Genomic DNA, 24919 nt, shown 5'->3' with positions numbered 1-24919 from the left:
TCAGCCAAAGAACTGTAGACCCATTTGACCTACAAGAAAACTGAGGCTGGTGGCAGGGAAGCCATTTGCTTAGGATCACAGGCTGAGGCGCAGACGCAGAGCCTTGCCAGGAGCCTGGATCTTTTGTCCTCAACAGCACTAGATCAGGGCCAGAGCTCCGGAAGGGCTGCTCATGCCTGTGCTGGCCATGCCTCTTCCACAGTTAGCTTCCCAAGTGTGCCTCATTCACCTCCTAGTCTTTGCACATGCAGTTTCCCTGCAAGGAGCTGCCTCCCCGACGGTGCCACCCATTCCCATCCTCATCTCCATAACTCTCATCCCACCCTGCAGCTAGCAGTGCCCCTGCAGGAAGTCTGCTTGACCCCCGGCTGGCTTAGAGGCCCCCTGTGTGCCCCAACAGCCTCCTGTGAGGACAGTTCCCTCTCCATCATACTTAGTGCGTGGATCACAGGAGTCCCATCCTCAAGTCTGTGAGTGCCTGGAAAAGGACCCTGCCTATTCATCACTGCCCAGCACAAGATATGTACCTAGGCAGTGTTCATTAAATGAATGAAATGAATAGGTGGGGAAAGGAAATAGAGAGGGAGGTATCTCTTCATAAGGGTCCCTGGAATGAAACAAAAACCTTCCCCATAGGCTCTGAGAGCAAGATGAGCCCATAGATATTATGCATAGCAAGAAACTCAGGGCATTAGAGGGTAATGGGCATACCCGATGTCTCCGGGCAAGTGTGGTAGATGCTGGACTAGAGACTCTGACATTCCGAGCCCAGCGATCTTTGCCAGTGATTCTCAAGTGGGACTTCAGGAAGGCAGGGTCAGCCAGCCACAGGGCACACCGTCAGGCATAGTCAGGCAGGCCCAAGACACCTCCAGATGCTCCGGCAGGGCATGGCCAGCAACAGGGAGATCACGGGGTTGGGGGAATTCTGGGGAGTTGTGAGCCCAGAGGTGTGCGAGGCTGGCAGGGCAAGATAGCAGCATGGCTCGCCCTCTGCTCCAGCCACTATGCAGTCCTACGCTGGCTCCCCCTGCCGGGGCATCTCTGCTCCCCAGCAGCCTGCCCACTTTCCATTCTCCTGGACCTCCCTGGGGCTGTCAGCATGCTGACCTTCTGGCTTCCACCTGTCACCACCATTCACAGGCAATTAGAGGAATAGTGCAGGGATCCCCCCTGGGGTTCGGGATGAACAGTGAGCAGGAGGGGAGAGTGCTGCCCGAATGAGTGGGGCCACAGGGCAGGCCTATGGTGGGAGGGGCCCAGGGGCCCTGAACAAGCACCCAGTGTCCACATTGAGCAGGTTGGAGAGACTGAGGCCCCCGAGGCAGAGGGGCTTCCCAGAGTGCTGACTTTCAGCAGCTCCTGTGTCCACAGTCACTGGGTCTCCTGAGGATTCTTCCCAGCAAGAGCCCAGGAGAGGCCTCCCCTAAGTACTCAGGCCTCAGCCTGCATTCCAGCACAGGAAGGCGATTGCCACTCCCATCTGGGGCTTTCAACTATCTCACCCGTTTCTGTACTCACCTTGCCTAGTGCAGAGCTGACCACAGAGCAAGGGTATCATGAATGTTTGCTGAATGAATGAATAGTGAGTAGGGGACTGACAAGGAGGCCAGCCTCTCTCCCCACACACACCTCTGAAGGGTTCAGTTCCGTGTTTGTGCCTCCTCGAGGCCATTGTCAGTGTCTGCCAGGCCCTGCAATCACTAGGGGTTTTTTGGTTGCCCCCACTGGGATCTTACACCTCAGTGAGTCCCAGGACCTGGCCCACAGTGTGTTCTCCACAAATATTGGGCCGATGAAGCTGTGCATCCAGCCAGCAGGTGCTAGGCCTGTGCCAAGCAGTGCAGTTGCCATCGCTGCTGTCTGGGAGCTGAGCGAGGAGGCCCACCTGAACATATAGAACCCCACTCCCATTCTAAGGGAGGCCTGAATTGCTGGTAGAACTTATAGAGGTGAGCCATAGACCTGCTAGGGGCTTGAGGGTTGCCTGGAGCTGAGCTTTGAGTGACTGCTGGAGGCTATCCCAGCCTGGGCAGTCAGGGACTTCGGTCAGCTTTGTGGTAAGAGGCACAGAGATACAGCAGAAAGCATGGAGACCCCTTACTACATGTGGGTGGCTGTTTCTTTAATCCTCACAGCAACCCTAGAGGTTGCTATTATAGCCATTCTCACTTTGTAGATGAGGAAACAGGCAGAGGGAGATACAGTTAATGAGCGGCAGAGCCAGGATTTGAACCCAGGCAGGGTGGCACCAGGACCTTGTCTTACCTTCTATGCCATACTGCCTCTCAGAGTCTGGGGCATTGACTTTGGTATAGGTCACTGGCCCAGACACATTAGGCAATGGCCAGGGCAGTCCCCTGTGGCTGGTGGCTGACCCCCCTTTGTCCCTTGTGTTCCAGGTCACTTTCTGGGGAACAACACCGTCATTGACATCCTGCGACAGGCAGGGCTGGAGGTGGATCACACACCCGCTGGACAGGCCATACACAGGTGAGCCACTGGGGCATCTGGGCGTGCCTTGGGCCTGCCTGGCCCTGCCTTCCTGCCCAGGCCTTCAGGAGAGCTGTGAAGAAGCTTCTGGTGAGGTAGGAGCGGGTCTTTACCAGGCAGCAAGAATGGAAAGACTGGGCTGGTGGCAGGAGATTGGGAAGGAGCTGGTGAGCCATCTTGGCTGGAGGTGACAGCAGGGCCAGAGCATGGGTGGGAGTGGGAGCCGCGTTAGAACTGGAGAGGTGCTTAGGATTTAGAGCTGGTGGTTGGGTCAGGGGTAGAGGGACTCAGTAGAACTCCTGGGTGCTGCCTGGAAGATTCTGCGGTTTCCCTGGCCCTGAATCGAGATGGTACTAGGAGGACTGGGCAGGGCCCTGGCCTCCTTCCTGGGTCACACTCCCACACTGGCAGCCCTGCTGCCCGACCCACACCTGGCCCTCACCTTCTCCGTTGCTGTCTCTGGTTATGCCCCTCACCCCTGACTTCCCTGCCAGGGCACACCCACTCTGCTCAATAGCCACCAGTGGCCATCTGCTGTTCCTGCCAGGTCTTCCACCCCTTCCCCCACAGTCTGGGAGCTACCTGAGGGCAGGGACCAACTCAGTCCATCTGTGGGTCCACAGCGCCAGGCCAGGCACGGAAGGTGTCATCAAGAGCCAGGCTCTGGGTCCCGGGCAGCCCCGGAGGTCGGTGACAGGATCCTCAGACTACAGGGTTCCATGCAGCCTGTGCTCCAGCATAAAGACCCAGAGTTTGAAAGAAGCTTGGATCCTCATAGCAAATATTTATTAGCTGCTCACTCTGTACAAGGCTCTAAGCCTTTTTAACTCATTTAATCTGCGTAACAACCCCGTGAGGTCAGAGCTATGAGTTTCCCCACCTAATCATTGAGGAACATGAGGCCCAGAGAGGTGAAGTCACTTGCAGAAGGACACACAGCATCTGATGTAAGTGGCAGTCTGGCTCTAGGGCCTCCCTGAACTCCCAGCCACTCCCCGTACCAGCTCTGAGGGTGGACTGAGCTCTGGATAAAACCTCACATGGGGATTTCATCCCAGTCGCCCACCTCTTCTCATCTTCTGAGTCAAACTGACAAGGCTGTTCTTCCTACCTGAACCATTTGAGCCCAGCATACATTAGTTTGTATTGGGGGCCAATACATGTGTTTGAGGGGTGGGGATTCCAAGGTAGCCTCAGGGACAAAGCCTTCTTCAAGTTCCCCTCCTCTCCCCTCGCCCCATCCCTCACCCCAACAGCCCCGAGGACCTTCCCCTTGAAGCTCATTGTGTCTGTTCTGGCCAGGGCAGGGGAGGCAGGCAGGCCAGTGAGGCTAGCGAGCCTCCTATTCATCTCAGAGCCCCCTATTCATCTCAGAGCCCAGGCATTAGGGGAGGGGGTCCACCACAGCTCCCCCATGGGCTCCACTCCAAGGATTCTCAGCCTTAGCCCCCTGCCTGGGGGAGCAAGGAAGCTGGCAGGGCAGAGAGGGGCAGGGACGCTGAGGAGGCTCCAACAATAAAAGCCATCATCGGCCACAGGTGCTTCCTGGATCTAGCTTTTTGTCTGACTGTTTTGAATTATCTCCCCAGCAGCTGCAGCATCTCCAGGCAGCCTGGACCCTGAGAATCTGGGGTTGCCTTGGGGGTGGGGGAGGAGCGGCTGAGCCGAGGGTCTTCTTTCCTTCAAAGAGAGAAGCTCCTCGCCCATCACACTGCGTGAGAGTGGGCTGGGAAGGACTGCTTGCTGTCCTGGACACCGCCTAACCTTGTAAGCCGCCCACTCAGCCACAATTCCTGAAACCATTCCCCACCTTCTCCCGGGGTCACATGTCTCTAAAACAAGATCTGTTGTGGCCATGGGGAGAAAAGAATAAAAGGGAGAAAAGCAGAGGGTGCTCTTGGGCTAAGCAGTACACGTGCATGCCCCTGTAAAAAACGTGAATTCCACAATGTGACAAATGACACCTTAGCGCCTGCCTGACAGCCAGGTCTATTTGCTTGTGGGCCAACATCCAAGAGAGGCTTCTGTGCCAGGCACTGTGTTAAGACCTCATCTCATTCATCCTCAGGACAACCCCATGAAGTAGGTAGTATTAATACTCTTGTGCTCTCGCTCATCGCTGCTCGAGACGATGGAGTACCTTGCCCTTGTCACACGGCCTGTACCTCGTGAGGCTGGGCTGTGGACCCACGCCAGTCCACCCCCAGCTCAAACTCCGATACTTAACCCTGTCCTTGCTCCACTGAAAAGGTGCACAGGAAATGTGTACTGAACGTACGAAGGGAAGGTTGGATGAATAAACCACACAAACAATGCTGATAATATTCATTACCTGAATGTTTTAGCTGCTTACTGTTTGCCAGACACTGTTCTCGGTCCTTGCCTGTGTTCACCTTCATAATCCTGATGAAGTACCCTGCGAGGTACCAGCTGCAACACCCCCATTTCACAGAGTAGGAGACTGAGACGCAGTGAGGTTAGTGAACTCACCTGAAATCTCAGCCAGAGTTGTTGAATAAATGAGACCCTGACGAAGCTCAGATATGTCCCAGAGGCCTGCCCAGGGCTCGCTCCCTCACCTCTTCCTAGTCTGGGCTCAAATGTCACCTGCTGGTGACCAGACCACCTTCCCTGAGCAGCACCCTTCACCCCTACTCTCACACCTGTCTGTTTCATTTGCTCCTCGGCGGCTGGCAGCGGCTGGCGTCCCCTGTTTGACTCTGTGTCTTCTGCTTTGGAAAGTAAGCTCCCAGAGGACAGAGCCATTGTCGGTTTCCATCATGCTGATACCCACCTCCTAAAAAAGCGCCTGGGACAGGGTTGGTGCTCAGTAAATATCTGTCGACTAAACAAATGAAAGCATGACCCAAAGCACTGGCTGTCAGTACCAGACAAGGTTTTCCCGGGTTGCCGTCCCCAGGCCCTGCAGGGGCACCCTGGCACTTTCTCCTGCCATGACAACACTCCCACTGAATCGTGTTGTATTCCCTGCCACACATGGGTGACATTCTCCAACACGTGTGCCCCATGTGCCGTTACCTCTTTCCAGCCCTGCCCCCCAGAGCCCAGCGCCCTCTCCTGAGGGGACCTCGACGAGCCCGGCCCCAGCGACCCCAGCTGCCGCCGTCCCCGCAGCACCCTCCGTGACCCCCACCGCCCCACCGGAGGATGAGGATCCAGCCCTGTCCCCACACCTCCTGCTCCCCGACAGCCTGAGCCAGCTGGAGGAGTTTGGCCGGCAGAGGAAGTGGCACAAGAGGCAGAGCACACACCAGCGGCCGCGGCAGTTCAATGACCTCTGGGTCCGCATCGAGGACAGGTGAGCCAGGGAGAGCAGGTCTGCCCAGGAGCTGGGCATCTGCACGCCCGGTAGTCTACCCTGAACCCCCCACAGCTGGGCACGCTGTCATCAGGCCAGCCCTGCTCTAAGGAAGTGTGGCAGGTAGCTTTATACAGCACGTTCACATCTAATTTTTTAGTTTTATTCTCAAAACAAAAGCAATTCAACAAGTACTATTCTTTGCATCTTAAAGGTGAGGAAATAGAAGTTTTCTTCAGGTGCAGTGCACAAATATGCTTTGCGCTTAGCTTTCTGTGGACACACCTGTACAGACAGGGCTCCATTTGTCCCATGGACTGGAGGGAACACTGGGAGAAAATGGAACAAGCTGCCTAAGCCAAAAGGCATGTGTTCCCTGTGCCTAGAAGGTGTGAGTAGCCGATGCCATGACAGGGAGGCTGCAAAGGGGACCGTGCTCTGAGAGAGAGATGGGGCAGGTGGTGATCAGTCGCCTTGAAGCTGTGGGCTCTGTCTCCGGAGCGGATGGGGGATTTGTGACATACCTTGTTAAAAATGGGCAGATACAAGAAATCATCCTCATGCACGAAGACCCTTCTGTCCTCTTCCTAGATGTCCCTCCTACCACCTGTATCACCCGCCTCAGCTTGTCTGTCTCCAAAGTCCTGCTGTGACCAGGGTGCTGTCTTCCAAGCCCTGCCTGCAGTCTCAGTACAGAGTGGCTTCCCTGGATCCCACGTTTTGGCAAGAATCTCCATATTTAGTGAACAGTGGCGCCAGAGCACAGGGAGTGTCCCAGGGAGGGACTGTCAGTGATGGGGTAGAGTCCTACCCACTGCAGTGGCCCAGCCTAAATATGCCGTGCCCAGCAGTCATAGAGTCTCCGTCTCAGAATCTCTATCTGAGGGGACCCTCCGAGTCTCCATCTGGACCCATAAGAACACCGTCTAGGATTTTCATCTGCAACCCTAGAGAGAATCACCTTGGCTACTTGTTAAATAAACAGATTCTCAGGCCCCCCGAGCGCTCATGTATCAGAATGTGCAGGACAAGGGCCTGGGAATCTGTATGTTGAGATCTGGAGACTCTTCTGAGCAGCTCTGGGAAACCTGACTAAACTCTGCATTATAGATGGTGAACCAAGGCCCAAGCTGGGGAGGGTTTGACCAGGGTCACTTACGGAACCAACGGCTGCCTCTTGCACTTTGCACTTCACGAATCTCCTACAGCTGGGTCTCAGAGCCATTGACACAATATTGATATGCACCAGCCCATTATCATAAATTGTGGGGTACACACTATCTTTAAAAGACTTCCAGCAAGTAAGAGTCAAGCCCATGGATCCTTTGGGCATTGGTTTTAGCACACCTTGGGTTTCTGAGAAATGGACTTCTGCACAGCCTGGCTCTGTGTTAGTCTGTTCTCACGCTGCTAACAAAGACATACTCAAGACTGGGCAATTTATAAGGAAAAGAGGTTTAATTGACTCACAGTTCCATGTGGCTGGGGAGGCCTCACAATCATGGTAGAAGGCAAGGAGGAGCAAAGCCACATCTTACCTGGCAGCCGCCAAAGAGAGAGAATGAGAACCAAGCGAAAGGGGTTTCCCCTTATGAAACTGTCCGATCTCGGGAGACTTACTGACTACCACGAGAACAGTGTGCGGTAACCACCCCATGATTCAATTATCTCCCACCTGGTACCTCCCACAACACGTGGGAATTATGGGAGTTACAACTCAAGATGGGACTTGGGTGGCCACACAGCCAAACCATATCACCCTGCCTGCCAAAGGCAGAGGCATTACTGTGGCTATATTGGCTATGACACATTTGGATCACGTGCCTAGCATGAGCAGCCCCCTTCTAATCAGGAGGGAGGGCGTAGAGTTACTGAGAGCCACTTTCATCAGTGGCGGGGAGGGCTTGCAGGCTGCCAAGGAGGCTTGAGGCAAGTGAAGGATCTGGCAGCCCATTAAGAGTTCCAATTAGGCTGGTCACTCAGAGCCCTGATCAACACACCAGGGTGATCAGGAGACCTGACCAGTGGTGGGACCAGCCCATGGGGTGACAGGAAGCTGGGCTGTCAGCTCCAGCAATGGACCTCCAGCCCCTAACCAAGTCTGAAAGGCAAATTTCAGCAAATGACTCCAAACGGCTTCCTTCTCACAACACACAGCTCTGAAACACAGAGCCTGATTTCAGGAGAAGAAAACAGCTTTTCTTTGGCTAGAAGGGAGCCCCTTCTCTATCCCCACAGGTAAATTGTGGTTGGCTAACTTGCTTCCATCTGGTTGAGTTGGAGAAGAAAGTTTCCACCACCGCCCGGCAGCCTGTTTGTTGAAACTTCTTGCTGCTTCTAGGGGAGCAGGCCCTGAGCTCCCTGAGAGGCCCCGGTGCAGGGCACAGCCTCCATTGTTCCCAGGGGACTCACCCCACCCTCCTGCAGTGCACAGGTTTCCAAGTTCCTGAGAGGAGCAGATGAGAGCTCTCTGGGGGTGACCGGGGCCCCTTGGTAGTCCTTCTAACAAAACCGTTTTTGGGGGAGATTTTATTCCCATTTCTCATTTTTCTCCTCCTACAAGCCCATTGGAGCCATCGCCTCCTCCCCATCACCTCTCCCGGCCTGTCTTGCACCTGTCATCCTGGCCCCAAGTCCAGCCATCCAGCATGGCTGCTCCTCGGCCTGGGGTCCTACAGTGCCCCTGCCATGCTGCTGCTCAGCCCAGATGTAGGGTCTTCACCTTCTTTCTTCCTCAGCCACCACCCTGCTTCCTCGGGGTCTGCCGGCCCTGTCCTCACCAGGGTGCGTGCCACCCGAGGTGCCCTGTCCCCCCTCCACATCTTTGTCCTGCTCCTCTCTCTGCTTGGAGTGGGGTGCCAGTGAATATTGCCAAGCTCCCCTGCTGTGGCAGATACCTGCCTCCCTTCTGTCCCGTTTTCTGTCAAGAATTGTGGAAGGTAGGCCTGTTTCACACCGGAGGAAACAGACTCAGCAGCTTAGATAACTTGCCAGGCAGAGAGTCGAGCAGACCTGCCTGACGCTAAGGGTCGCTGTCATCACCCGGCACCATGTGGTTGCCCTTTCCCCTTCCCCGGCCCAGCTGAGCCCTCCCTTCCTCCCCGCAGTACCGCTGGGTGCCCCTGTCCTGAAAAAACAGCACAGACTGCGAGTCCTCACTCAGGCTCTTGGTGGCTGGTGGGCCCCGAAGATCAGATCTGGGTTGGGCTGGGAGCGAATGTGAGGAGGGAGTGAGCCAGGGATGCGCCTGCGAGTGCCTGTCCCGGATACCCCCTGGAACGGGCTGGCGTCCCCCTTGCCCCTCATTACCCGAGATGTAAACACACACTGGAGGAAGTTTAGAGAAGCAGTAGCCCATGGCAGGATGGTTTATAGGGACCCGCGGAAAGGGCGGACGAAGCGTGTGTCCGCAGATGGCTGTGCAGTGGCAGAACATTCTTGGGGAACCCCTGCCTCTGAGAGCAAGGCTTGGGGGAAGGGCAGGGCTGTAACCAGGGTGCTCTAAAACAGGGCAGAGGTCATTGCTGTGCAGTGTGGGACCCGTGGCACTCCTTCAGTTTCTCCTTTTGTGCAGTTAGGGCCTTGAGGGGTCTTTGGAGGCCATGCCAGCTCTTATTCTCCAGGTCCACAGCTGACGTGGGATATGAGGGTGAGTTGCATAAATAGGGATGGGAGTGTCTGAGCCATCTAGATCGGAAGTCTTCGGGCAAGGCATAGTGGCCAGATGTAGGGAAGAGAGTGTCTTCCCAGTGCCAGGCATGGCCCAAAGCAGGGCACAGAAGTGGGTGACGAGACCGATGCAGAGCCTTGGTGGGTTCCACTGTGCAGGGGGAGGGGGTGCAGGACACACATGCCCCAGGGTCATTGACTTCCCCTGAGGTTTGAGCAGATGGCTCGAGCCCTCAAAGAGGGGAAGACACACAGTGTCTCCCTCCTGTCCCCAGATTCTCCAGCTCCAGTTCCCCATAACACAGATAGGCAGAGTCTCCAGGTGAGGCCAGGACCCCATCAGATTAGAGATAGGAGATGCCCAATGAGAAATGGGAAGCAGGATCATCCAATGAATAAAAACAGATAAATTCAGTCAGAATGGGGTTCAAATCCACTTCCCCCTTTTACTTGCTCTGAGGCTTCGAGATTACGTGAGATGATGCTCGTAAGCTTTAAGCTGGCATCGGACCACCAGTAACACTCAGTAACAGCCGCAGCTCGTGTTGACACCTGTGACTTTCAGAGTCTCTGGTCTGAGATGACCCAGCCCCCGACCCTAGCAGGAAGGGCTTCAGACTGAATCCTTAAATGACCCATTGGGTGGGTGCTGTGAACGTCCCCTGGTTTAACAGGAACATGTGGGGCACATACTGCATTTAGAGCTAGTGAGGGACAAGAACAGGAAGAGTCTCAGGTCATGGCTAGGGAGAGAGATGGCTCCTGGTGCAGTGCCACAGTCCAGAGACCCTGCCTCGGCTCTCCTGAGTGACCTTGGTGAGTCCCACTTCCTCTCTGGGCCCAGTTTCCCATCTCAGGGACAGACAGGCCCTTCCAGCTATGGTCTGCTATGAAGCTATTAGAAAACATGCCCGTCTGCCCTGTGCTCAAGACGGGATCAGTCAGTAATGGCGCAGTGAGGCTGCGTGAAGCGCGAAGGCATTCCCAGCACAGAGGACCATGTGGACACAAGTGTGGAGGCAGGAGGAGCCCTAGCTATTGCAAAGCCCTGGCTGTCCAGAGCTGCAGGCAAACCAGTTGCCTTAGACCTCCCATCCGACCTGCTTGGCCCAGAGAGGCTGGGCCTCAGACTGGCATCACAGCAGGGTCTCCTGTAAGTGATCACATTGAGGTCTCTATCCCCAGGCAGAGGGCCACCTACCACCCAGGCCCTCTGTATCTCCTTGAAGCTCTCTAAGGAGGTCATTCAGGGCACAGCCCATCAGCCCCTTGTACTGGCAAGAAGGCTGCGGATACCCAGAACCTAGCCTGGGATGGCTCTCAGAGACCCTCTAGTGCCAAGACATGCCCCTGCTCCAGGGAGCCCCTCAGAGGGGCCTCACGGGCAGACAACTGACAGTGTCTCAGACACACACAGCCTTGCTTTCTGCCTTGGGCTTGTGATCTCTGCCTTGGGCTTCTACCTAAGATCTCACTCTGGCTTCTGCTGCTGGGAAACATTTTCAAGTTCATGGGTCTGTTCCTGTTCATCATGTTGATGGGGAAACCAAGGTCTAGAGGACAGCACTTGTCCAAAGTCAACAGCAAGCCAGGAACGTACTACAGGCGAGAGCCAGGCTTCTGCCTTCTGCCCGGGCGGAGGGCCTCTTCCCTACTTTGGGGTCCCTGTGGACTGAGAACAGACCCGGCCTCTTGGTGCCAGCCATCTGCGGAGCCTGGGAACATTTGCAGTGTTTGGTTTGGCTGTGAGGCCACTTTGCCATGAGACAGTTTCCCCCAGTGTGAGCATAGGAGGGGTTGGGGATCTGGACTGGGGAGCTGAGCTTCGTGAGCAGTCAGGCCCAGGAGGTGGGCCGGGGGCATTTGGAGGGGCTTGTCCTCCACCCCACATCAGTCCTACCCCATTTCTCCGGGACTCCTTCCAAGCAATAAAAAGCCTGTTCAGGTTCCAAGAGGGAGTTTTCATCTTTGGTTTTCAAAGTGTGAAAGAAAATGCCTTTGGGCACCTTGTGAGACAGAGTATTCATAACTCCTACTTGGTCTTGCCTTCTGACGGTGGGGGCCCAGCTCCGGGCACCTCCAGGGGCACACCAGCCTGTTCTCCTGAATCCAGCCTCCAAGCCAACAGCCGCTCAGGCTGAAATGATGGGGCAGCGGCTAGGAGGACATTTTTATGTGTTTTGTGTGAGGGTTTCTTTTTTTTATTTCTGTTTTTTGTTTTCATTAGAAAAGAAAGGGAGAAAAGGGGCTGAGGTGATGATCTCTGCCCGGCACAGGCACTGATCCCCTCCAGGGGCTCAGGCCACATGAGGCCTCAGTCTCCCCACCTGGCAAGCCTCCTCCTGCAGGTTTGAGAGATCTCAGCCAGAAGCAGCCACGCTTCACTCACGGGCTCTCCGTCAGGGGCACGCTCATCCATTCAGTCAGGGACGAATCAGGCTGGGGAGACGCTGCCCTGTGCACATCCTGTCTCTTGCAAGAAATCTGAAGTCCTTCAAGCTCAGTTTCCACACCTTAGAAAGGGGAATAATCGTAATATAACACACGTATAGCACCAAGCAGTGTCTGCCAGTATACTGTAAGTGCTCTGTAAGTGGAAGGTGTTATTATCAGGAGAGACACAGACACAAAAATATTAAAAATGATGCTGAATGTAGCCAGCCTCATCTGGCACTTCCTGTGTGCCAGGCGCTGTTTGAAGCACATTACATAGAGAAGCCCATGCAAACCACGTGCAATAAATGGAGACCTACAACACAGAGAGGTCAATGAGAACTGTACAAGGTTTGGGGGAAGCCTTAACTGCCCCAGCTGGCATTGAGGGATGGAGGGCAGATCAAAGAAGGCCTCCAGCAGAAGGGCATGGAGTTTGGCCTTCAAAGGTGAGTAGGAAGATGGCAGCAAGACTGTAGGTGTGATGGAGAGGCTGGTGTGTGTTGAGAGAACCATGAAAGGGGTGGGCAGTCAGGCCAGATCAGGCTGGCACGGAGCGGGAAGCACGACATGCTCAACTCTTGAGTGAGTAAGGGGCATTGGAAGCCACCTGGCCCTCCCCCACCCCCGTTCCACACACACACACATACTCTATTCACAAATGCCATCACTGCCTCCTCTAGGTGGAACAAGAGTTTGCTCCCTCCCTTCCTGATAGCTCCTCGGAGTCTCTCTTAAGACAGAAGATCATGACACATCATATCTTGCAAGAAATCTGAAGTCCTTCAAGCTCAGTTTCCACACCTTAGAAAGGGGAATAATCGTAATATAACACACATATAGCACCAAGCAGTGTCTGCCAGTATACTGTAAGTGCTCCATAAGTGGAAGATGTTATTATCAGGAGAGTCACAGACACAAAAATATTAATAATGATGCTGAATGTAGCCAGCCTCATTATGCAAGCTGCAGTGGGTGCTGAAGGCCAGAGCATCACCCGAAGAGAGGGAGAGAGGGACGGGGCCCTCTCTTTAATGATGTACAGCAAGCCAGGACAGGGTGCCCAGAGGCCATTTGGATGCCTGCTCCAGAGCCGAGAGCCCATATGGAGTCAAGGGTGTGCTTGGTGGCCCCGGGCTCCCTCCCCTGCCCACCCGGCCTGGCTGAGGCTGAGCCAGGGCTGTGTGAGAAGTGTCTGGCCGGGACGGTGGCCTGGATTGAGCTCTGGTGGTGATGACTGCAGGCTCTCACCACTGTGATTATGGCCAGCTGTTAGGACCTCACCACCCAGCCCGAGGAAATGCAACCGGAGTGACCCAGGGCAGCCTGTCGGGGAGGGGCAAGCAGTGGGAAGCGTGGCAAGGAGGCACTCACGCTGCAGACCCCACGTAGCCTGCCCTGTCCCGTTTCTACAGCCTACCCTCTAGGCTGGCCAGCCCAAAGGGAGTGACAAACTTCCTGCCCACCCGTCTGCTAGTGAGCACCTACTGTGTGCCCAGTTCAGATCCTGGCCCTTTTTTGTGTCCTAGAGGAAAGTCACTTAACCCCTTCATGCCTCGGTTTCTTCCTAAGTACAACGCAGACAACAGTCATCCCTGCCTCCCACTGTCTAAAGGTTAAGGAGTGGTCAGAGTGCTTCACACAGAGCCGGCGCAGGGGCAGGACTCCGTACGTACTTTTCCCACGGGCCAGGAGTGCCGTCCCCCATGCTCGAACTAAATTCGCCCTGCCTTCCTGGCTGTGGCCTCCCCTCTTCTGAGAGGTCCTCCTGGCCTTCCTTTCATGTACCCACTGCCCCCAGTGCACCCCTCTGTGTGACAGAGCTTGTGGGTTCCTCCGTCTGCATCTGCATCTCCATCTGCCTCCTGCCTGCCTAGGGTTCCTGAGGGTCGGCGTGGCCCTTGCTTCTGGTCCCAGCCTGTTTCTCTATCCCAGGCCTGTCCCTCATCCACAGGTGTCCTGTCAGACTCCTGACCTGTGGCCTCTCTGCTAGGCCTCTGTAGCTGTCCACTCCCTCCTCAGTGCCTGTGGTAGCCTCTGTCTCTCTCTGCCCGTCCATTTCCTATGTGTCTCTGTCCGGGACCTGAGCTGGTAACCCGGCCCTGAGTCCCCCCAGCCCCACCCTCTCCCTCCAGCTTCCCAAGGCCACCACGTGCTGGGCTCAGGTCAGCCTGCCAGGTGGCTTCTGCACTGATTTTCCTTCAGTCTCTCTGTCTGTTACATAGGCTTTCTTGAGCCACGAATGTCACCTGTTGTCTCCGAAACTGGATTCTGTTTTTGTAAATTCATGAAGGACTGCACCTTTCACTAAACACATCCTGCAGCTGTGCAAAGTAAGGCAGACCTGGGGCTCTGCCTCCTGGCATACCGCTCCCGCTTTCCTCTGGGATCTGGCCACTAGGTAGCCTCCCCGGCCACCATGTAGCCTCTCTGAGCCTCAGTTTTCTCATTCGTGGAAAGGGAGCAACAAGACCCATTTTGAAGGCTCGTGAGGACCAGAAATACTGCTTGTAAAGTGCTGAGCTCATGATGGATGCTCAACAAGCAGTAGTTATGATGATGAGGGCAGGGATCGTGGCGCGGCTGCTTGTCTTGTTTTCTGCGTGTCTTGGTGGTCTGCAAGGGGAGAGCAGCCAACGGGCAGGGCATCTGTGTACCTTGATGCCTGACGACCCCATGGGATCCCAGATGTATCTTCCCAAAACACTATTCTTTCTGCCTTGGATCCACTTTCTCCAGTAGTGACATCATCTGAGGCCTGTGGCTGCCAGGGCCTGGTCTGTCCCCCAGACCCTGGCACAGGGGATCAGTGTGGACTCTGGACCTCAGCCAGGCTGGTTGTGTGGCTCTGGGCTGCCTGATTAGCCTGCTTGAGATCCTTGTTCCCTTCTCCATTGTATGAGGCAAAATAGACCTGAAAAAGTCAGATCTGAGCCCCAAGGCTTCCGCCCAGGACGAGGCTGCCGACGGTCACTCTGCCATGTGCTTCCTCCTTTCCAGCACCACTGCCTCACTGCCCCCGCTGCCCCTGCAGCCCACCCACAGCTCCGGGACCGCCAAGCCCCCCTTCCAGCTCTCAGACCAGCTACAACAGCAGGACCCACCAGGGCCCGCCAGCAGCTCGGCACCCACCCTGGGCCTCCTCCCCGCCGTCACCACCACCATAGCTGCCCGCTTCCTGCTGCTCAGCCTTGGACCCTCCTGACCTCAGCCACCCAAGTGGAGAAGCCAGAGAAATGACACAGGGGTCTGCAGCCACACCCCACCACTCCTGCCACCACCTCCGGTGTGCCCAACACCTCGAGGGCAGTCCAGATGGGATTGGCTAGACACTAGAGCTTTACTGTACCCGAGTTACATCTTCTTTTTTGAGGAAGGATCTTAATTTCCCATAGTGCTATGGGGCTCTTTTGTAAAATACGTGTCCATATTAAAAAAGAAAAATGTATTTATTCTACCGATAAAACTATTTTCATGTGGCCTATGTTATAACCCCCTAGCCCTAGTGCAGGCCCGGGAGGGGATCCCAGGACATCTGTGATCTCCTGTGGACTGTGGCTCTGAACTGGCTTGCCCCTGGATCACCGAAGCCTCCTGGGTCTGGGCTTGGCTTCTCCCACTGTGGGGCCCCCAGTGGCCCCCAGTGGGAGGGGCAGGCAGACAGGTTTAGCTTTTGTGAAGCTGGATTTGGGAGCCAGAGGTGTGAACGTTGACCATCCTCCCCTCCCCTGAGTGCACCCGCGGCCTGGGAAGCTCATTTAAGAGAGAATGCTGCTATTTTGAACCCCCTGAGTGTCTGTGAACTGGCCCTCCAGAGCTCTCGGTAAGTGTTTTCGGCCAAAGCGCTGGGGTGGGGTGGGGTGTGGGATGCTGGTGCTGAGGAAAGCAGTCCCCACCCCACAGAACAGACGAATACACTGAGATCCAAAGAGAGCCAGGTGGATAGCCCAAGGTCACACGGCAAGCGGGAGAGCGAGGACATGAATCCAGACCTCTCTGTTCTGGTGTCATGAATCCAGCGTGGGTTAAAGGAGAGACTGTTGAAGTCCTGGCTAAATGGAGTGAGCTGGACTGAGGGACTGGAGTGGGCACAGGAGGGCAGTTTTAGAGACAGGGGCTTAGGCGTCACATCATGATCATAGAAATGAGAGCTGTCATTTGTCCAAAGACTGCAGTGTGCCAAGCACTTTGCACACTTGCTTCACTGATCCTCACACTAGTTCTATGAGATGCGACTACCCCATCTCACAGATGAGGAAACTGAGTCCCCCAAAGAGGTGAAGGGACTGGCTGAAGATCCCCCAGCCAGCATGTGGCCCCAGATCAGTGTGATGCAACATGATTCCTGCCTCCTGCTCCGTGTTCTGCCACGTCCTCTCTGCCAGGGAAGCTCCAAGGGAGGCAGATCTCGCCCAAATTGAGGCCAGCACAAGCTTTCACTGTAGCAAGAGACCTTTTGGCCAGCTGCTTATGTTGGTCCCCCTGGCCAAAGGGCTCTGGCAACAGCGTGTGCCGTGTATCACATGTCCTGACTTGCCAGATCTCAGAGCCCATGAGAAGCTTTCCTGCCAAATCAAAGGCTGGGAGGGGGGCACAGCTGTAGGGCACCTGGGGAGGCACAGCAGCCAGGTGGGGAGGCAGGCGACGGGGGCTCTGAGAGACTTACCTAGGCCCTCTGCTCCTCAAGGTGGTGGTTGAGGAGACAGAGGACCCAGGTGGGCTGACTCCCAGGCCTGAAACCCCTCGGGGCTGGTGCCTCAGTAATTACAGAGTCCTGGAACCTGAGAGCAGAAAGTCCCCTTCACCTGATGGAAAATAGTAAAAGCAGGAGGAATAATAAGGCCCACAGAGGGGAGACACTTCTCCAAGACTGCACAGCCGGGTGGGCCTGCTGACTCCCAGCCCAGTGTGCCCAGCTTTACTGCTTCCTGGGTTTCCCTGGCAGGCTTGATGGCAGCTGACTGGCCCCAGTAGTGCCATGCTGCCCAGCTTGGCAGCTGTCTGCCTTCTGAGATGGCATAATTCTGGGCAGCTCATGAGATGGTCAGGAGTCCCACGGGCATCTTGGCAGGCCATTGAATTCTTTATGGCTCAGCCCTGTTGAACGTGTTTAAGCTTGAGACCTGGCAGAAGATTGGAGCTCTGCCTCAGAGTGCTCAGCCAGCCCCGTGGGCACCATGCTCTAAACTGAACTTGACCTCAGTCCAGACTGGAGTTGGTTTATCCTTGGCAAAAATGTGACTTCCTATTTCTGAGCGGGAAGGGGCTCAGTGACTTATAAAGCAGACTCAGAAGTTGGACATCAAACGGATCGTGCAGAGCACTATTTGGATGAGATAAGTGTAAAGGAATTAGAAACACACAGGCCAGATTCCTCTCTGTTTGGGGCAGAGTATGGCATGAGATGTATTGAGATGGAGCTTGAGGTTAATTAAAGATGAAGCATGTGGGTAAACAGTCCAGGCACCTGACCATGTGCCCAGATCAGTGCCAGGCACAGGGCCAAGAAGGTAAATTAATGCAGCATGTAATTATTGAGCACACGCAATGCCAGGCTCTGTATTGGAGCTGAATCTCACCACCCTCTCTGGCCCGGAGGAACTCATTATCAAGATGGGACAAGCAGCCCAGTGCTAGGTTATGTTGTCCTGGCCCTTGACTTCAGGAAGACTCAGCCCTAGTCTTTTTCCAGATCCCTCCTCTGGGCAGATTAGGGGATCCTAAACTCTCCCTTACCCTAATTCAAGCGTTTAAAGAAAGTCACCTGGACTAACTGATGGGGCAGACACGTACCTGCAGGAGGATAAAAGCCAACGCGGTCAGACATGTGGTGCCAAAGTTCACTGATCCCTGAGGACCACCAGCTGGCCAAGGGTCTGAAAGGAACTCAGCTTGCTGACTTATGACACAAAAGACTGGAGGCACATATGCAGGAATCCGCATGGCCGGGGCGCTTGACTTCTCTCATCCTGGGCCAGAGAACCACCATCCATAAGCAGCCACCCACACCTCTGGCACAATCTATACACCACTTACTGACATTTCTTCCAGAAATGTTCTTTGTGCCTAGCCTCATAAAATGCTCCTGTTCCTCTGAGAACCTTGTGTGCACTTCTTAGACTTTTATGTTTGGCCGTGAGGCAGGCAGGAAAGATGAAAGCCTGAGACGCAGCAGGTAAATGGTCTCTGCTAAAGATGGGCCACCAGTGTGGCCTGGTCCATCCCTCACGAAAGCGACCATGTCATCGAAGGGCTCTCTGGGGCATGTCGGAATGGCCGTGTCCCCAGGTCTTCCTCCCGTGGTGGGTCTGATGCACCAACAGCCAGACGAAGGCAGGGAGAGCTCCGTCATCCACAGTGGAGGGAGAAGAATCAGGCTGCCGAGGAGCTGCAAAGGGCCGCTGAGGACCACTCCGGCCTTGAGAGTCAAAGACCCAGGATCCAGGATGCATGGAACCTTGTGCTGACTATGAGCAAATGTGTCCTTGCATTGAAAGACCCTAAACACATTTTCTTCATGTTAAATACTGCACCATCTACAACTTCCTGGCATCAGCTAGCCCTGGGCCAAGCCTAGGTACTCAGGCCCCTTGTCCCACTTGCCTAATCTCCAGCCCAGTGCCATTGTCACAATGGATCCCAAAGAGGAGGAAGGGTCCTTCTACCAAAAGGAAAGTCTATTAAAAATGCCGTGAAGGACAAGAGAAGTTCTCCCAGGGAATTGCAGCTGTGATGGCCTCCTGTGTGACAGACAACAGAACGGGGCTACTGGTGGTTTTTCAGTGACTATGAGATAAGAACCAAAGTCCTCAGCCTGACATTCTAGACCCTTCATGACCCCACCCTGCTGACCTTGCCAGCCACGTCTCTCATGTCTCTTACCCTGTGCCTGGCCAGCCCAAGGTGCAGTCAGCTCTAGAATCGACAGGCTGTTTCACACATCCTGCTCCCTACCCTTGAAAACTCCCTTCTCTCCCCTGTACCTGCTCATCTATTGAGGATCAACACAGATAGCACCGCCTCCAGGAAGCCCCCTCTGATTCCTCTGTGCTCTCTTAGCATCTATCACAATACTCACTGCCCAGTGTTGTGACTGTCTAGTCACGTATCTGCTCCGTTCTTGGACTGTGAGCAACTTAATGTCAGGGGTCAGGTGAATTTGTTTTTGTATCCTCATCTGACACAAAAGTAGCGCTCAACATATGTGCAGAGAGAGACAGGAGGGAAAGGAAGCAGAAAGAAGGGGAGGAAGAAAGGAATGAAGGCAGGAAAGAAGGCGAGAGGCAGACCTTAGCTCCGCCAGTGGAATAATTTCCACTAAGCCAGAGCTGTCCGGGGATGGCCCGGAGACCCCAGGGTGGTGAGTTTCCCATCAGGAGAGGTGTTTGAGCAGGGGCAGTGTGCCCACTGGCTGAAGATGTGGTAGGAGAGCTGGCGTCTTGGCGAGGGCCTGGTGTCGATGACACCGAGGGTCCTCCCTGGCTCTGCAGTGCTCAGGTTCTGTGAACATTGTTATTTTTCCAGAAATTCATCTGAGCAGCCAAAAAAAGTCACCCCGCTGGCTGTCTAAACCAGTAAGGTTCAGGAACCAGTCCAGTCTCCCCACTCCACCCACAACCACCACCCCTCACAGCACCCCCTTCAACAACCCAGCTGGGCTTGTGTGCTGCCCTGGGGCAGGGGAACTTCTGAAAGGTAGGGGAGGGCTGGACTGGAACCCAGGCCCACGGCCCAACCCAGAGGTCCTTGCTGCTCTGCCCCACTCCCTGATGCTAGGGGAGGAAAGAAAGAATTCACAAGAACTGACAGATCCCCTACCTGGCCCTTTCCAGGGAGCATCAGCTCTTTTCATCCCTTCTTCCTTTCCAGAGATGATCTGGATTACCCCTTCACGTTGCTGGGTGACCTTGGGCAAGTCCCTGTCCCTCTCTGAGCCTTCACTTCCTCATCTGTCAAATGAAGACCTTGTTTCCTGCCTGGGCGGTTCTGGGGCTGGAGGGCAGGGTCACATGGACCATCTTGGGCCTCTATGGAGGTGAGGTGCTTGGCTTTCTTCCCAGGACCCAAAGGCTGCCGTGGGATTGGAAGCATGTGGAGGCGGGAAAGGTGATGGAGTAGCATGCCTCGAAGGCCGCCTTCATCCCAGTCCTGCTGTGGGGAAAGTGGGCTTTGAACGGGACCCAAGTCTAAGATGTTTCCGGTGAGCTGCCAGGGACAAAGGGCTCTCAGACATCTTGGGTCCCCAGTGGCTGGGGTGGGCAGGGGCTGATTCAGCCAAAGGAAGCTCTAGCGCAGAACAGAGGAAGCCCCGTTCCTAAGCCCCACCGAGCTCACAGACGGTCCCCAACTTGATTCACTGTGCGGCACAGGCTGCGGATTTTCTATTTGAAAGGTATTCGTGATGTTCTCTCATCACCTCTGCCCCTCACTCTGTGAATTATCATGAAGAGTTCTTTAAGAGTATAATAGAAGACAAAGAAAGATGCTATTAATGTTATTTTGCCAAAAATATTTTTGTAGCATAATATATTAATAAAAGATATTATGAATTCAATGGCTTAGTGTTTCTGTGTGACAGCTCTTCTCTTCCTGCCAAGGAATGTTCAGGAAAATTGCCTTTGCTGTGAGGGCTGAGGCCTGCAGTGGAGCAGAGGAGTTGGAGTGGGCCGTGTTTTCATGCACAGAATCGGGCAGGTTCTGGGAGGGTGGTTTGAGCAGGAACCCGATGGCTGGAGAGGCCTCATATGTCAAATGAGGTCCAGATACCCTCACCCCAGCCAGACTGAGCTGCCCAACAATGTGGAGAAGGAGCTGCTGAGTGACTTTAAACACAGCTCACACCTGGGGCCCAGGCTTGGGGCCTCCCTTTCTCTGCCTTTCTCACTCACCAAGACCTGCTGATTCTTCCTAATCAGCTCTTCCTACACACACCCCTATCCCATTGCTCCGCCCTTTACCTGACCTTTACCTGACAGGACCTCCGCCCTGGTCCTGACCTTGGTCCAGACCTTTACCTGACCCCTGCTACCTGCAGCCAGGCCCTCCTCCAGTCCACTCTCCCCTCGGCAGCCAGACAGCGCTGTCAACCAATAAAAGTGACCACGTATCTCCCCTGCTTTGAAAATCCTTCAGTGTCTCCTGGATATTGACAAAGGTCACACAAGGCCCTCCTAAGATCTGGTCCCTAACCATGCCTCCCACAAGAAAGCCATGTCTCGCCAATTCTCCCCCCAGCACTTCACACTCCAGAGTCACTGGCAGCCTCGGCGTTTTCCAGCTCCATCCCCTGCTTCACCACCTGCTGCCTCTGCACTTGCTGTTCCCACAGCACTGCCAGGCTTTCCTCTTTACACCTTGCCCGTTGCTCTGTTGAACTCCTACACATCCTGCACAACCCAGCTCCGATGGTATCTGCTGCACAATGCCTTCCCCAGCTCCCCAAGCCATGCCTCCCCTCTGTTCCCACAGCTCGCTGTTCCTCACAGCACCTAAGGTTGTGCCGAGATGATCTGCAGTGCCCACTCTGCCCCTTGGCTTCCTGGTGCCAGGACCATGGGTTGCCTCTCTGTGAAGTCAGCCTCAGCACAGTGGTTTATATAGGCCATACAGACACTGTATGTAGTGGGGACTTGTGGAAAATTGATGGAGTAAATGGAGAGGAAAGAAAGAAGGGAAGACTCCAGATCAAGCATGTCATATCTGTGTTATCACAGCACATCATGCCGTCCAGGGCCAGCTGACTGGGATCCACACGAGGTATTCCTGCAGCAAGTTTCACCTGGGAGAAACTTAGTCACTGAAATTGGGGGGAAGGAGGAACGGGTCACTGAGAAGGTTAGAGTGGAAGAGGACTCTATTCAAAAGCCCCAGAAGCCTCTACCAGAGGTGATTTATTGCCCATGGTTACTAAGTTCTCCTGGTTCCTTCTAAGAAGAATATGGACTCCACGCAGCGGCCCTGCCTGCACACAGAGCTGACAACAGTGCCAGCAGAAGCTCACATTTGTTGAGCATTTATGAGGCATCAGACAATGTTCCAGGCATTTTAAATATTAAATCATGTCACTCACGCGGCTGCTCTTCCTTACCCCCCTCTACAGATGAAGTCACTGAGACACAGGGGGAGGTTAAGTAAGCTGACACAGCTTATAGATGCTGGAGCCAGGTCGGGAACCCAAGTAGTCCAGCTCCAAGCCCATTCTTCTCACTTTCATCCAGCAATTCTATGATGTCAGGTGTGGGCTGCGATCTGTGAGGTGGGTAAGGAAGGCATCCAGCATCCCCATTTCATAGGCGGGAGTCAAAGTCAGGGCGCGACTGAGGCCCAACGCCATGAGCCTCTTCCATGTCCAGAAGCCTGCCAGACCTCTGTCCCACCCACCTGACTCTGGTCAGAGATCCAGAGAAGCCCCGCCCCACTCCCCACCACCCCCATGATGGTCTTTAGGGGTTGACGTTAATGGTGTGATGATTCCTCCTGTGGCCGTGACCCTGGTGCCCTCTGCCCCGCATACACAGGAAGGATGCTGCTGTCATCCACCCATCCGGAAGTTCAGGGAGCGAATGAGGTCTCGTCCTTCCTCAGGGCCTGTAGTCCTCAGATCACTTACTCCCTGGAGAGGCTGTGGCCCAGAAACAGCTTCTCAGACATGATGGAATGGGTGGCTGAGGGAGGGGCAAGGGGTCCCTCAGAGCTCCTGACACACTGCTTTCCACATGGCGGCAGGTCCTCACTCCCTCCCCATCCTTCAACGTTCTCTGAGGCCTTTCTGTCCCACCTCTGAACATCTAGGGTTCGACAGCCTAGCCCTTCAGAGGAACCATCGGACAATGTCCTGCAGCGGCTGGACTCTAGCGAGGAGGGCCACAGGTCCTGAGTTCAGTTCCAGCTCAACCTGGCCTGCTGTGTGACCTTGGGCCAGCTTTGCCCTCCTCGGACCTCCGTCTCCTTATTTGCATAAAAGGATCAAAGCGTGGAGCACATTATGTTCACTAAAAATCCTTTTAGAAAGAGCAGCATCTCTCTTCGAAAGACTGCTTCTATCCAGGCTTGAGGTAGGAAGGAAAAGCACTGTCTCCCACCTCAAAAGAGGTAGAGAGAAGATATTCTTTATGACTGGGGTAGGAACTTTATCATTTTGCTCCTGAAAAGGAGAGCGAGAGATGGAAGGAATCAAGAGAGAAGGATGAGAAGTCAGGAGCGAGGAAAATGGAGAGAAACTGAAGGAGGGGCAATGTCTCCTTGATGGGGAGAAAACCTGCCAATGGCAGTCATTTTCACAGCAGCCATGAGAACCCTAGCCCCATGTTCTCTGCTGGTCTCCACTGGTCCTCAAGGCCTATGAAGATGTGGGACAGAGCGGGGTGGTACCATGGAACGGGCTGACTGCAACCAAGCAGACATGGGGTAAAGCAGAGGCAGCAAGCTGGAGGCCGAGATCACACGTGTGTGAGCCCCAGGGAACCCGTGCGCTCTGGGAGGGCTTGGAACCTCAGCCACAGACTAGGGTGTCCTAGAGTGTCTTAACCAGGTACTTTGGAGTAGCAATGCTGGACTACGGGTAGATAGGAATAATAAGCTTAGACCTGCCAGCCTTGGGCTTTCATGAGCTAAAGGACTTAGGAACTGCAGAGCTCTCTGAGGCAGGCAGGAAAGCCCCCACCTCACAACTACCTTCTAGGGCTGCTGCAGCAGAGGGAGCACCCTGGCCTCGCCGGCAGGACAGAATGAAGACCCAGGTGGGCTGGATTGGGAGGGGAGGAGGTAGGGGCTCCAGCTGCTGCTCATAGCAGCCAGCCAGCCAGGCAAGCTGGGCCAGCCACTGTTATAGTATCATAAAATGAAGTTATCGCTGGGCGCGGTGGCGCACACCTGTAATCCCAGCACTTTGGGAGGCCGAGGCGGGCAGATCACAAGGTCAAGAGATTGAGACCATCTCGGCCAACATGGTAAAACCCCGTCTCTACTAAAAATACAAACATTTGCTGGGCGTGATGGAGCACCCCTGTGGGTGCTACACGGGAGGCTGAGGCAGGAGACTCGCTTGAACCCGGAAGGCGGAAGACGGAAGTTGCAGCGAGCCAAGATTGTGTAACTGCACTCCAGCCTGATGACCGAGCAAAACTCTATCTCAAAAAAAAAGAAAGAAAGAAAGACATTGTTTTCAGAAAATATTCATGAAATCCTGTTTCATATCAGTTGGTTCTGGGCTTGCAAAACAGTTCCCGTGTTGTTTTTTTCTCTTAGTTTTCATTTCTTCCTCCCTGATCAGTCACGAAAAAGAGTGATAAAATTTCCAACCTGAAAACACAAGTTCTTCCCAGGCAAGGAAGGGTTGGGGACTTGCAGGCTCCCCAGACATCCCTTCCCTGTGTTCCTTTACCTCGGCTGCCCTGAGAGCCAGGAAGAGGACAAGGGGGCTGAGCAGGATGGTGACCAAGGGTGGGGACGAGGAAGGAAGGAGAAGATAAGCAAAAAAGAAAAAAACACATAGAAAGATGGATGGAGAGAGAGCAAAGACACAGAGTAGGAGGGAGCAACAGAGAAGCGAAGACAGAGGAGAGAGAGGCAGACGGCACTGAAGAGAGAAAGGGAGAGAAAGAAAGGGAGTTGTCGGAAGAGGCCTGGGCGGGGAGGCAGGAAAACACAGACGAGCACTGGTGGAAGCAGAGAGAGACAGGACTGGCTGGAGTCAGAACACAGCAGGGTCTCAGCAAGAGGGAGGAGGCCTGGTTCAGATCCAGAGCATGGGCTGGAGCCTGGCTTCAGGGGCCAAGACAGATGGGCCACAGGAGATAGCTCCTGGGGCAAGCAGCCTTCCTCCTCCCAGGAATACTTAAAAACACAAATTGCTTCCAGGGCCAGCCAGTCTCCCCAAATTCAGCCTCTCATCCTTCATCCCTGCCCCAAAGCTTGTCCAGGCCCAGTCAGGGTCCTGGGCTTGTTGTCAGGAGGAGCTGGGGTCCTGAACCTTGCTTTGCCCCAGGTAGTCCCTCCCTTCTCTCA

General features: G+C 54.7%; 1 protein-coding gene across 1 annotated transcript in view; it reads left to right on the top strand.

Annotated features, from left to right (window-relative positions):
- The window catches only part of TRABD2B (TraB domain containing 2B), a 227875-nt gene extending 207407 nt beyond the window's left edge, over nt 1–20468 (top strand). Inside the window, exons 5-7 of the mRNA XM_064372321.1 lie at nt 2403–2493; nt 5543–5812; nt 14915–20468. Coding sequence (XP_064228391.1) covers nt 2403–2493; nt 5543–5812; nt 14915–15119 — 566 coding nt within the window. The 3' untranslated portion in view covers nt 15120–20468. The remainder of the gene's footprint in view (nt 1–2402; nt 2494–5542; nt 5813–14914) is intronic.
- The last annotated feature ends 4451 nt before the right edge of the window (nt 20469–24919 follow it).

Source organism: Aotus nancymaae, unplaced genomic scaffold, assembly GCF_030222135.1.
Source record: "Aotus nancymaae isolate 86718 unplaced genomic scaffold, 86718_ANA_hifiasm-v0.15.2.pri h1tg000007l, whole genome shotgun sequence".
In the NCBI taxonomy this organism is placed as follows: Eukaryota; Metazoa; Chordata; class Mammalia; order Primates; family Aotidae; genus Aotus; species Aotus nancymaae.
The sequence above is the reverse complement of the archived record's forward strand: the minus strand, read 5'-3'. Positions and strand labels throughout refer to the sequence as shown.